Source organism: Hevea brasiliensis, chromosome 18 (genome assembly GCF_030052815.1).
Source record: "Hevea brasiliensis isolate MT/VB/25A 57/8 chromosome 18, ASM3005281v1, whole genome shotgun sequence".
Taxonomy (NCBI): Eukaryota; Viridiplantae; Streptophyta; class Magnoliopsida; order Malpighiales; family Euphorbiaceae; genus Hevea; species Hevea brasiliensis.
In genome coordinates, this window is record NC_079510.1 from 31,926,152 (window position 1) to 31,938,798 (window position 12,647).

The 12,647-nt window shown below is 33.7% G+C and overlaps 1 protein-coding gene across 1 annotated transcript; it reads right to left on the reverse strand.

Moving 5' to 3' along the window:
• Positions 1–3,336: 3,336 nt before the first annotated feature.
• LOC110643088 (protein CLP1 homolog) lies at positions 3,337–12,395 on the reverse strand. The gene is made up of 10 exons (XM_021795331.2): positions 12,037–12,395; positions 11,836–11,904; positions 11,656–11,751; positions 6,400–6,641; positions 6,093–6,231; positions 5,907–5,963; positions 4,871–5,005; positions 4,161–4,396; positions 3,758–3,802; positions 3,337–3,673 (listed from the first exon to the last, which is right to left on the reverse strand). The coding sequence occupies exons 1-10, from the start codon at positions 12,247–12,249 to the stop codon at positions 3,586–3,588; spliced, it is 1,320 nt and encodes a 439-aa protein (XP_021651023.2). The 5' UTR covers positions 12,250–12,395; the 3' UTR covers positions 3,337–3,585.
• Positions 12,396–12,647: the final 252 nt, after the last annotated feature.

A 12,647-nucleotide genomic window follows, 5' to 3' on the forward strand; every position in this document is an offset into this window, starting at 1 on the left:
TCCTAGTGCCGGTCCTGCCCATGAGATCGGATCGTGACATCCGACATCCGGATAGTAGGGTTCTAGAAACAGCCGCCAGGTAAGTCATGAAGTATCCATTATATGTGTAATAAGAGGAAGTGCTAAGGATCTCTTTTAAAGGGCCAAGCATATTGGAATGTGATTATGAAATGTACAGAAAGGGACCTTTGGTGACATAACTATTATATGTGAATTGTTTTTGTTGTGAAATCTCATATGGATGATGCGTACATGTTATTATATTTGTGATGCGTTCTTTACTTTCCTTGTAATTTCTCTACTTACTAAGTATTATTATTCATTGCTCATTTTCGTCTAACTCCTTCAGGAGAAGAAGTTAGTGAAGAACTTGTAAAGTGAGATAGTAAGCCCACTATAAGATTGAGGTACTATTTTAGGCTAGATATATGTAACGTATGGATATTATATTTTGATGACATGTATATTTTGGAACCATGGACAAACTGTGCTTATCATTTTATACAGCTGAGCTATAAAAGTCCTTTAAAGGCTTATATGTGTGATGTGTAATGAGAAAGAGGGGCTAACCTCACCATGTACGACATATGTCCATGTTGTATTTTGATTATTGAGATTTGACAAAACTTTTGCCAAGACTTTATTATAAATGTGTTTTTATGAATGTGATTGCCCATATGGCCCATATGGAAGATTATAAAAAAAAAAAAATAAAAAAAAAAAAAAAAAAAAAAAACTGAAATGATGATGATGTTAAGAGTCTTTTGGCAAAACTTGACATATGTGAAATGGAATCTCAATAACAGTAAGTGATTACTGTAGATGCATATAATGTTTTGCATTTATTAATAATATTATGAATATTTAAAAGATGTAACTGCTTCTGCTGACCTTAAGCCTCCCATTACTCTAATGTCGATAGCAATCTAGATACGGGTTGTTACACCTCCCTTATGTGGCCCACATAGAACTTAAGGGTACCACTTTCCAATCTCATTTGGAACATCTAAGAGTACCTTATCATTCCACAAAAGTATATTAAAAAAAAAAAACTCCACTTGTCTACTAGGTTTATAATACACACTCAACACTTTTCCATAGTTAAAATCCCTTGCACACTCTAAGATGTAAAAAATTGACAAATAATCTTGGTCCTTCCTTATAGTTTCTTCACTACCACCAACATATTAAGGGTGTGGATTACTAACAAATATCTATCACATAGTGCCCGTAATACACATGCTATAAATTATAAAAAAAAGAAAAACAAAATTATATACTCAATAAACAAAGGGACCACTAAAGAGGGTAGATTCAAGAAATTAAACACACATTCAATGGGAAATCAATGGTGACACTCATTTTCAATGGGGAATCGTTTGACTATAATAAATAAATCAATAAAATAAACCTAAAAACAAGAACCATTTCTTTCAATATAATAACAAAAAAAAACTAGCTTCTAATTTCACAGACTCATCCACTTAAACTTGTTAATAATCAATGTTTACCAGCATGCACAGATGCAAAATTACAAAATATGATTAAATGAACTCGCATTTTTTAGAAACAATCTCTATGATCCTTGTGCCAGTGCCAAACTTCCATATCATCAGTAATAAGTTGTCTGAGGCCAGTATGCTTCAAGTCATATGTACTGAACCCTAGACTATGTCTTCAATTCTATGATTCTTTGAGAAAGAAATTGAAACTTCAAATTGATTTGGGATAAATACATGCAAAGATGTTTCTCAAGTATGCAAACCAAACACCAATATTTTTTCACAGCTTGAATGTGCCAAGTCATTTTTTTTTCTTTGGCCACTTGGCAATCAATTGACATGTCATGCACGTGTTCTTACATTCATATGCTTGCGCAATTTTGTATCTAAGTGTACTTTTTAAAGTTCAGTTGTGTAATATGTTCCAAAATTAACTCAAATGCAATGTGCAAAATGAAAATAGTTTAAGTGTGTAATGATGTATTTGGTTAAGTTTCTCTTCCTCTTTACATTATTAGGTTAGATCAAGGAACCGATAATATTATTATATGAATTCCATAGTAAATCAACTAGTATAACCAAGATTTTTTTTTTTTTAAATTCATTCTTTTTTGTTATTCTAATAATAAAATGGGGCTAAAGTACCTTTTGTTCTCCAATAAATTAAAGAAGTTTAGAAAAATATGTTGCATAAATTATTGATCATTCTATGATTGAGAAAATGAATTAATTCCTCATGATTAGGCACCATATTTGATAGGCAACTCCTCTTTCTACTAATGTATACATGTATGGGAAGAGCAAAACTCAAGACTTCACAAGCATCAACTTACTCTAGTTAGTAATATGGAAATTTTTTGCCCAAATTCAAGGTTTATTGTAGCTGAAAACATAGTGTGTATGATAGCATCTATATGTAAAATAGGTAAGACTTAAATATTTATGTTTTGGCTCATGATTGACTAGGTCTGAGTAATTTTTTCTTTAAAAATCTTGTCTAGACTCGTGTTATAAACTTAAGACATAAATATATAGGTTTCACACACACACACACTTATATATATATTTCACCTATTTTACATATAAGTTCCATTTTATATTAAATCCACAATAAACTAGAATTAAGACTCCATTTGTTTTGTGAAAAATATTTTTCACATTTTTAGTATTTGAAACATATATGAAATTGGGTTAATAAAAAATATTTTCTTCGTCAAAGAAAAAATTAAACTATTTTTAAGGAAAATAACATTTACTTTTCGTTAGAAACAATTATTTTATAAACTTTGACAATCTTATTAAAATATAAAAATACTTATATATGCATAAAATAAATAAATATTATTAATTTAATATTACAACTAAATAATAAAAAATATTTTTTTTAAAAAAAATTTTAAATAACTTTCATTAAAAATATTTTCCATAAAACAATTTTTTTTTTCATAAAACAAACGCAGTAAGAAATATCAAATACAATCAATAGAGAAGAATTTAATGATTTGTGCACTTACGCATGTCCATTGCTCCACAAATTATAAGAGATAAATCTCACTTTTATATGAGTGAAAAAAATTATAATTTATATAATAATTTCTATGTCAGTAGGTTAAACCTTCGAAATCACATCAGTTGCAGAGTGTCCACGAGTGTGAATTAAATAGAAAGCGAAGTGCGCTTCCACAGTTTAAACGATAGTTCATTCGCAACACTAACCTATGTGTTTTTATTTTATCTCTAACAAATATATGTTACATATGATAACTTATCGGTTTTTCTTATTTTCAGTAAAAAATAATTGAACTGAACTATCTAAAAAATGCTAACTGAACTGTTTGAACTGAAAAACAACAGCTTGATTAGATATTTTGGTTATAACCGATTTCTGCTGCACCGCTGTGGGTAACTTCGCAATTTGCGTTTGGCTTCAACAATGACAAGAGTTACCATACATGACACATAATTGATGGAAGGTGAATCTATAACTAAAACTACCACCCGTAAACTAGATAGTAAAAGTAAAATACAGTTCCAAGAAGATCATCAACGGTCTAGAACTTAAAAACTTGTTCCTGGATGTGCTTCATGTTTCCAGCCATGTTAAGGTTCCCATGATCAAATACTTGCTCGGAAGATCCCCAGCTGTTGGTGTAAGGTAAGTGATTTTTCTCCTGTAAAATTTGATTTAGTTAGAATTAAACTAAATCAGCATTGACAACAAATGCCTCTAAAAGTATGAAAGCTGGAAACCTAACCTCTGAAGGTCGATGTCTGTGATATAGATCAACCCAGCAATATTACTACACCAAAAGGGACATAAAGTGTCATTAGTGAGAGAAAATTTTCAATGCTTTAGGTAAGGCCGAGTTCACAGATCAAAAGGACATGCACGTGTCTTTAGTCAGGAAATTTCAAACATGATTACACATTAATTGGACAGCTATAAAAAAAATTGGATAACTATGCGGGGGGCAATTTAAAAATTTGGGTCCAAAAGTCAGATGTGTGATGTGTGTTGTTCCAGTTGCCAGTCAAGTAATACATTCATAAAGTCAACTGTAAATGCAAGCATTAAAGGCATTCTTATATTCTGAAAACATATCTAAGAACCATTTTAAGTCCACAAAACAATTAGCATTCTGATGTGTAGAAAATTACCTTGAAACAATTTGATCAGGTTCTTGAGCATATGAAACAGCAAGAACAACATGGAGTAAATCTCGATCAATATTCACAGCTGTAACTCTAAGAGGATTGGCCACAGGGTCTGCGCCAATTGGTAGAGCTGATCTTGGGGCTTGTGGCCCACCACCAATTCGGTATACAAACAAATCACTAAAGTTCGCGATATTTGAATGTGGAGAGAGGTCATTAGCAATGCCATAAAAGTATTCCTAAGAGAATCAACACCACATGCCACCATTGTTAATAAAAGGAGAGAGAAAATTTAAAGGCCAAATAGAGCCTCTGAATAAGCCAGTAGATATTGAACAGAACAAAAGAAGATATATCTCAAATAAATCCTTTAAATGGTTTTAAAAATACAACTGGCCTCCCTCCCCTCCAACCAAGGGAAAGAAAAAGGGGAATGAAAAGCTCAAATTTAATGAAATATTTTAGCTATCAAATTTTCACGAAGTCAGGTGTTTTCATAATTAGAATGATCTGCAGTTTCAGTCTCCTAATAGTCACATCTTAGCTTGTCAGTTTCAACAATAAATCCTCTCTCAATTAAGTAAGAAATTATTATGTATAATGCACATTTAAACCCCTAACAGGTGGAAATTACTGACAACAGTACTCGGTAAAACCCATAATAAAATTTTTGAAAACTGTCCAGTATCCAAAAAAGTTGCAGTTGCATTTACCCTAATCCTGTAACTCCTGGCCTTCTGGCGGACTTTTGAAGTCCTGGATACCACACCACCTGACTTTTGAAGTTTCACAACATCCACATTGGGCTTGTTCCTTAATACATCCCTAAGCATGCTAAAAAGCTTTTCCTGCATAAAAGGAACACACAAAATTTAATAAACAATAGGGCATCAGAAGTGGCATTTAAGTTGAATATATATATATATAAAAGAAGTTCAATTTCACTCATGATAGGTGTTACTTAACCCAAATTCTGGAGACAAAAAAAAAGGAAAGAATTGCCTCCAAGGACTAATAGCATTAGGAGTAAAAACAGATCATGACAAATTAGACTACAAATGTAACATAAGAATGACTTGTAGTACAACAAACCACTAGATGCTTGTCTATTTTCTGTTGCTAAAGGTTTTCATCTTTTTTGAAGTTCATCAGATTATGCCAATTACCAAGTAGTGGCTACCAGCTTGGATACCTGCTAGCCAGGTGCTTAAGGAGCCATCCATAGGGAGCTGGTTTGAACTAGTGCTAAAGCAAGATGTGTAATCTTATTGTGAGAACTGAGAAGAACCATTGCTCATTCTAAATTTACAAAACACATCCATCTTTATTTCATAATGTTCAAATGACACAAAGTTACAAAGATTCGCCAGAAATTGTTCTCCAATCAAGCATATCATAACTGTAAGGGCATTGGAAATTTGGTGCACATTCAGCTAACACAATAATATAGAAAAGGAAAGGAGAACAGAAAAAATTTCCCGATATTTTTCATATGATAGTGTCTTTATTGGGCATATGATTGTTGGCATGCAAGAATGCATTGTGTCAATTTTCAAGTCCAATCAATTGTAATCTGCCAAACCTAAATGCTACTTTTGCAAGTATTTTTTTTTTTTAAAATACAAACTTAATTTAAAAATATCTTGTATGTTACACTCAGATGATGCTTGAAGTAGAATAATTTTTAAAAATGGAATGAATAAAAAGAACAAGGAAGAAATTAAAATACATATATATAAAAAGATATACCTGACCCAAAACCAAGACAACATTGGCATTAAATGTATCAATTGCATGAAGAATCAGCTGAAATAAAAAACAAGACACAGAAAACTGTTAAAAGATATGTTCCAAGTAATTATATCAAGACAATTATGCCTAAATTAAAGAATGATTATACATCGTATAGGGCTCTAAAACTCAATTATAAATTACCTCATAGCCCACACCTTCTATCCATCCCATAGTGTTGATCACCATGCCTGCAGCACGTGATTCAGCATTTCCAGTAAACTGTCTCTCTAGTATTTGAGCAAGCTCCTTTACAAGTGCTTTGTACAAATCTACATTTTGACTGGAAAATAAAATAATAGATACAAACTTTTTTGTCAAAACTCACAAAATTGGAGACTAATTTTTAGCCTGTGCCAATGTCTACTTGAGTATCCTAGGTCTCCGAATCATTGACTAAATAGGTTTTGAAAAATCATTAAAAAGCGACTGAAACTGCAAAATTAGTTACCTAGGAGTTGTGTGCCCATAGAAGTATACAAGAGGCATTTCAAGAGAAATCCCTTCCACTGGATCAATGGGCAACTCAATAGGGGTGGCAGCAATGCATCCAGGAATTGTTATAGACCCTTGGCCAATATCCAAGTCCACATAGGTAGGTTTCCAACCCTGTTTGGCTGCCCAACTGAGAAGCATCCTTGACAAGGTGCTCTTTCCAGAATCTGTAGGTCCAACAACAATCACCCTAGGACCCTGGACCACATAACAGCACCATATTGGTATATATGTTAAGCTGCTCATGAACACAATGTAATTATTTAATAAAACACATCCGGTATAAGATTCCATGAATTAAATAGAATCACAATGACCATGAGCCCTGGAACTGAAGCAACAGAAAGCATTAACTGAAACACAAACTACATTCAGAATCATTCAAACTAGAGATTACATGCATGTGCAGCACATTCAATCAAGCAACCAATCCATGGCATGGCTTCCCTTAACTAATTCACTGCCTACGAGTTGCTGGCTCATACACCAAAATAAAAAGCTATTTATTAAAAAGTAGGACCATATTAGGAATCCATTTTAGATATCAAGAAAAAGATACAAAGATTGGTTACATAGGAAGTATTATGTCTAATTTGATCAGTATCTAAGCTACTGCTGACTTCCATCTATGATTAGACTGATGATTCAAACAGTTGCTATGAGGTCATTCCTGGCAGTATGCAGGGCATATCACTAATTAAAGCAGCATAGATATTTAGATGACCCAAAGAAAATGAACAAAATATAAAATTAAACATCTACTCTCAACCACTTAAGAGTAGTGGAAAATGCTCGTAAAGATGATCTAAATTTTCAAACAGTTATAACATAACATTATTTAAGTTTGAACGAGTGTCATGCCCAATAGCAGGAGATCAAAGAGCAATGAGCTATGTACTCAAGTCTCAAATGAAGCAATTATTAATTTAGTATATCTACCACAGAGATAAAATATATCTATCATGTGCCTTCCATGTAATGCAGGCCACAGACATATTGAATATTTAAACTGTGTTATGTCCACGAAATATGTAGAATTCAATTGAATTCTATGTTTTGTGTGTTTGGTTTGAAAAAAAAAAAAAGAATTCAATTCTAGGAAGTGGTTATAAGTTATAACTAAAACCAATTTCTGTCAAAATTGATGAAATTTTAAATGAATTCCACAAAACTTACATAACAACATTTTTTGAACTAAAATACCCTTATTAAAAAACTTCCTCCCACTCCATTGGCTAAATAAGAAGATAGAAACTATAAACTAGCTTTTTATCTATTTATTCTTAATATGTTTAGACAAATATATAAGATATTTTATATTTTTTCTAATTTTTTAACATTTAAACTTATTATGCACCTAGTAATGATACTATTTATGTTACTATATAAATCTCCTACATTATGAGACATGTAAATTTAGTTTACATTTACTACTATATTGTTAGTTGGTTTATATTTTGTTAATTGTTATAAATTTATTAGGAATAAGATTTTTTTTTTTTTTAGAATTTTGTAGAAAAACTCCGCCAAAGTAGTTTGCGCTTAGCCGGTCCCAAGCCTGGACAAAGGAGGAGAATTGCGGTAGGTGACAACCAGCGTAAAAATTTTGTCACACTTTATTATATGAATTCAAATGATATAAACGTTGGGGCGTCCTTTACTAACGACGCGCTACATCGGAGCCCGGGTGTAGTGAGAAATATGCAAGGGTGTAGGGCGTTCACCGAAAGCAACGCGCCATGCCGGCGCCCGGGTGTGGTGTTAAGTGAGCAAGGGTTCCCACATCATGGACGGGTGTGGATAAAGAAATTAGTCCATAGGACAGATAGTAGAACAGATAGTGGAACACAACACAAGATAGACATAGAAAACAATAGAAGATATCATAGAAAGAGACCAATTAAGAAGGAGCAGGATAGGAGAGGAATCAGGGTTGGTACTTGGAATGTTGGATCACTTACAAGAAAATTAATGGAGCTTGTGGATACCTTGAAAAGGAAAAGGGTGAATATTGCTTGCATTCAGGAGACTAAATGGGTAGGAGAGAAAAGTAAGGAAGTGGGTAATTCAAGGTACAAACTGTGGTTTACCGGAAAGGGAGAAACAAGAACGGAATGAGCATAATCATAGACAGGACATTGAAAGACGCAGTAATAGCTGTGAAAAGTGCAGGAGACAGAATTATACTAGTAAAGCTAGTACTAGAAGGAGAAACAATAAATATAGTTAGTGTTTATGCCCCACAAATAGGACTAGACAGTGAGAGTAAACAAAGGTTATGGGAAGATATGGATGATTTAATGCAAAGCATACCGAATGAAGAGAATGTTTTCATTGGTGGAGATTTGAATGAACATGTTGGAAGTGATAAACAAGGTTATGAGAATGTTCATGGAGGTTTTGGTTTTGGCAGTCGAAATGAGGAGGGAAAAAAACATCATGGATTTTGCTATGTCATACGACCTAATATTAGCAAATACCTACTTTATTAAAAGAAAGCCACATTTAGTGACTTTCAAAAGTGGGCAACATAGAAGCCAAATCGACTTCCTCTTAACCAGAAAGATAAATAGAGCTCTATGCAAGGATTGCAAGGTCATTCCAGGAGAGGCTTTAACAAGTCAACATCGGTTGGTGGTCTTGGATGTCAAGTTTAGGAACAATTCAAGTAAGGTCAGAAGAAATAGTGTAGCTCGAACAAAATGGTAGGAGTTCAAAGGAGTAAAGCAAGTGAAGTTCAGAAATGAGCTTCTCGAGTCCGAAGTATAGAAGCTGAATATGGAGGCCAATGATATATGGATACAGATGGCATCAAAGATTAGAGAAATAGCTAGAAAAGTACTTGGAGAGTCTAAAGGACATGGACCACCCTCAAAAGAGAGATGGTAGTGGAATGAGGAAGTACAAAAAACAGTGAAGAGAAAAAGGGAATGGTATAAGAAATTACCTAAATGTGATAATAATGAGGCATATGAACAGTACAAGATAGCAAAGAAAGAGGCAAAAAAGGCAGTTAGTCAAGTAAGAGCACAGGCCTTTGAAAAGTTATATGAGAAACTTAGAACTAAAGAAGGGGAGAAAGATATTTATAGATTAGCAAGGAGGAGAGAAAGAAAATGTCAAGATCTCAATCAAGTTAGGTGCATTAAGAATAAAGAAGAAAAAGTGTTGGTGAAAGATGAGGACATTAAAGAAAGATGAAGAAATTATTTTAATGATCTCTTTAATAATAGTGAAAATGGTAATAGCATGAATATAGATTATAGAACAATAGAAAAGAATGTGAATTATACTAGAAGGATTAGATCTTTAGAAGTAAAAGAAGCACTTAAGAGAATGAAAGTGAGTAAAGCCTGTGGACCCGATGAAATACCAATTGAAGTGTGGAAGTGTTTGGGAGATATGGGAGTGGCATAGTTAACTAAATTATTTAATAAGATTCTAAACTCAAAGAAAATGCCTGATGAATGGAGGAGGAGTATTTAGGTACCTATTTTTAAAAATAAGGGAAACATACAGATTTGCTCAAACTATAGGGGAATTAAACTCATGAGCCATACTATGAAGTTGTGGGAGAGAGTTGTAGAGCATCGACTACGTCATGATACTTCTATCTCTCTTAATCAATTTGGTTTCATGCCCGGTCGTTCAACTATGGAAGCGATCTTTCTCATTAGAAGCTTGATGGAGAAATATAGAGATATGAAGAAAGATCTACACATGGTTTTTATTAATTTGGAGAAAACTTATGATAGTATTCCAAGAGATATCTTATGGAATATGTTAGAACAAAAGAGGGTATCTATTAGGTACATTCAAGTGTTGAAAGATATGTATGAAGGAGCAACTACTATTTTGCGCACAGTGGGAGGGGACACGAGATTTTCCGATCTCAATTGGATTACACCAAGGATCAGCCATAAGCCCTTACCTTTTTACATTAGTTTTAGATAAATTGACGAAACATATACAAGAGAGTATTCCTTAGTGCATGATGTTTGCGGATGATATTGTTCTGATAGATGAGACACGAGGAGTCAATAGAAAGTTAAGAGTTTTAAAGAAGTACTCTATAGTCAAAGAGTTTTAAGTTAAGTAGAACGAAGACAGAATACATGCATTGCAAGTTCAGTGAAGGCCAAACTAGTGATAGGAAAGGAGTTAGTTTGAATGGAGTGGTACTGTCCCAAAGTAATCACTTTAAATATCTAGGCTCAGTCCTTCAAGTAGATGGGAGATGTGAGTAAAATATTAGTCATAAGATTAAAGCCGGATGGTTGAAGTGGAGACGTGCCACGAGAGTTTTATGTGATCGTAAGATTCCCAATAAGTTGAAAGGAAAATTTTACCGTACAGCCATACGACCAGCTATATTATATGGTAGTGAGTGTTGGGCACTGAAAGAGTCGTATGCGTCTAAGATAAGAGTTGCAGAGATGAGAATGTTAAAGTGGATGAGTGGCCATACTAGACTAAATAAAGTCCGTAATGAGAGTATTAGAGAAAAGGTAAAAGTGGTGCCAACTGAAGATAAGTTGAGAGAAGGAAGATTGAGGTGGTTTGGTCATGTGAAGCGTAAACATACGGAGGCTCCAGCTAGACAAGTAGAACACATTAGGTTATTAGGTTAGAGGATAGAAAGAAAAAAAGTGGTAGACCTAAATTGACTTGGAAGAGTGTAGTACAACATGACCTAGAAGCATTACACATTTCTGAGGATTTAACCCAAAATCGTTTAGAGTGGAGAAAGCGAAATCATATAGCCGACCCCAAATTTTTGGGATAAAGGCTTAGTTGAGTTGAGTAGAGTAGAATTTTGTAAAAAATTATAATTTTTTAATTTGACTCTTGAGATTAGAGGGATCGAGGACAAAGGAATTTTAATTCTGAAATTATGAATTATATGAAATTCAATTGAATTCAGCATTTTAAGTTTTGTCATACCAATCAAACAATGAAATTCATTTCACATCAATTCTAGCTGGAATTCATTTCAAATGAATTCCAAAACTTGTGAGAGAATTGAACCACCATGTAATTGATATATTCAAGCTTGCATATCTTTCCCTGGGAAGGCAATAACAAGAGCTTTATCATAATTGAGTCAGAAATAAACTCATACAAGTTGATAAACAAGTTAAACACGCCAGTTTTTCTTTCTTTTTTTTTTTTTTTTTTTTGAACATGCATATAATGAACAATGACAAGCTACCTGAGAAGTCTCAGAACCACTAGAGGATGAGGCTTTGGCGCGATTTCTACGTCCTTCCAGTACAGCATGGACATTTACATAACTAACCATGGGAGTCTGGAAACCAATTATTGCAACTCAATTACAATTCAAATAACACACCAGCTATGAAACGTTAAAACAAATAACAAGCAACCGCACCTCATCTGCAGTATAATCGGTTTCAGTGGTACCTTCCATCTCTATTGTGGCCCCATACCAAGTAAACACCTGCCATCCAAAATTTAACAAAACCCAGAAACAACTTCACAAAAAAAATTACTAACTCCCAGCTCCCAAGATTCAAAAGAACAAATAATCTAAACATGATCTTCAAAGGAGCAATTAGGAATTGAGATTTACAGCAAATTTTAAGCGAGGAGGGAAGGTGAGCCACATTTCAGGAGGCAACTCGGTGCCAAAGATCTCAGCAGTGCCGTTTAGTAACCTCAGGCGCAGCGGCATGTCGTTCGCCACTTCGATTCTAAGCTCGCTTTCTCTTTCCAATTTAACTTGCTTAATCGTCGGCGTTGCCGTTACGGCGGTCATTGCCGTGGATGCACCGCCGTAAGCCATGCCGTTCCTCACAGCTTTTTCCTTCTTGCTTCTGGGGTTTAAAGTTGCAAAGTTGAAAAGCAGGAATTGAATTGGGGCAGAGAAGATGAAAGAGTTTAGGGTTTAGGTAGGGCCAGCCCTGGCCCGGAACGGACCGAAGGTTTTGATTTCAATTTTAATTTTAATACAATTTCATAATTAAATGAAAATATAAAAATTTTTATTTAATTTTGACTAAAAACAAATCAGCATGTTTCAATTTAATTTAAATTTAATTTTAACCAATTTAAATTTAATAAGTATTAACCTAAAATTAAGATAATTTACAAATTAATTATGCAGCATGTCAAAAATCATAAATCAGTCCTTATATTTTTGTGAATAACCATTTTGTCCATTAGGTTAGATTTCATTAATAG

Bases quoted from the DNA above. Each gene is read 5' to 3' on its own strand.
- LOC110643088 (XM_021795331.2), bottom strand. From the start codon at position 12,249: ATGGCTTACGGCGGTGCATCCACGGCAATGACCGCCGTAACGGCAACG. The intron at 6,232-6,399 runs GTAACTAATTTT...TTTATTTTCCAG, and splicing joins TATGGGCACACAACTCCTAG to TCAAAATGTAGATTTGTACA. The intron at 5,964-6,092 runs GTAATTTATAAT...TTTTTATTTCAG, and splicing joins TAGAAGGTGTGGGCTATGAG to CTGATTCTTCATGCAATTGA.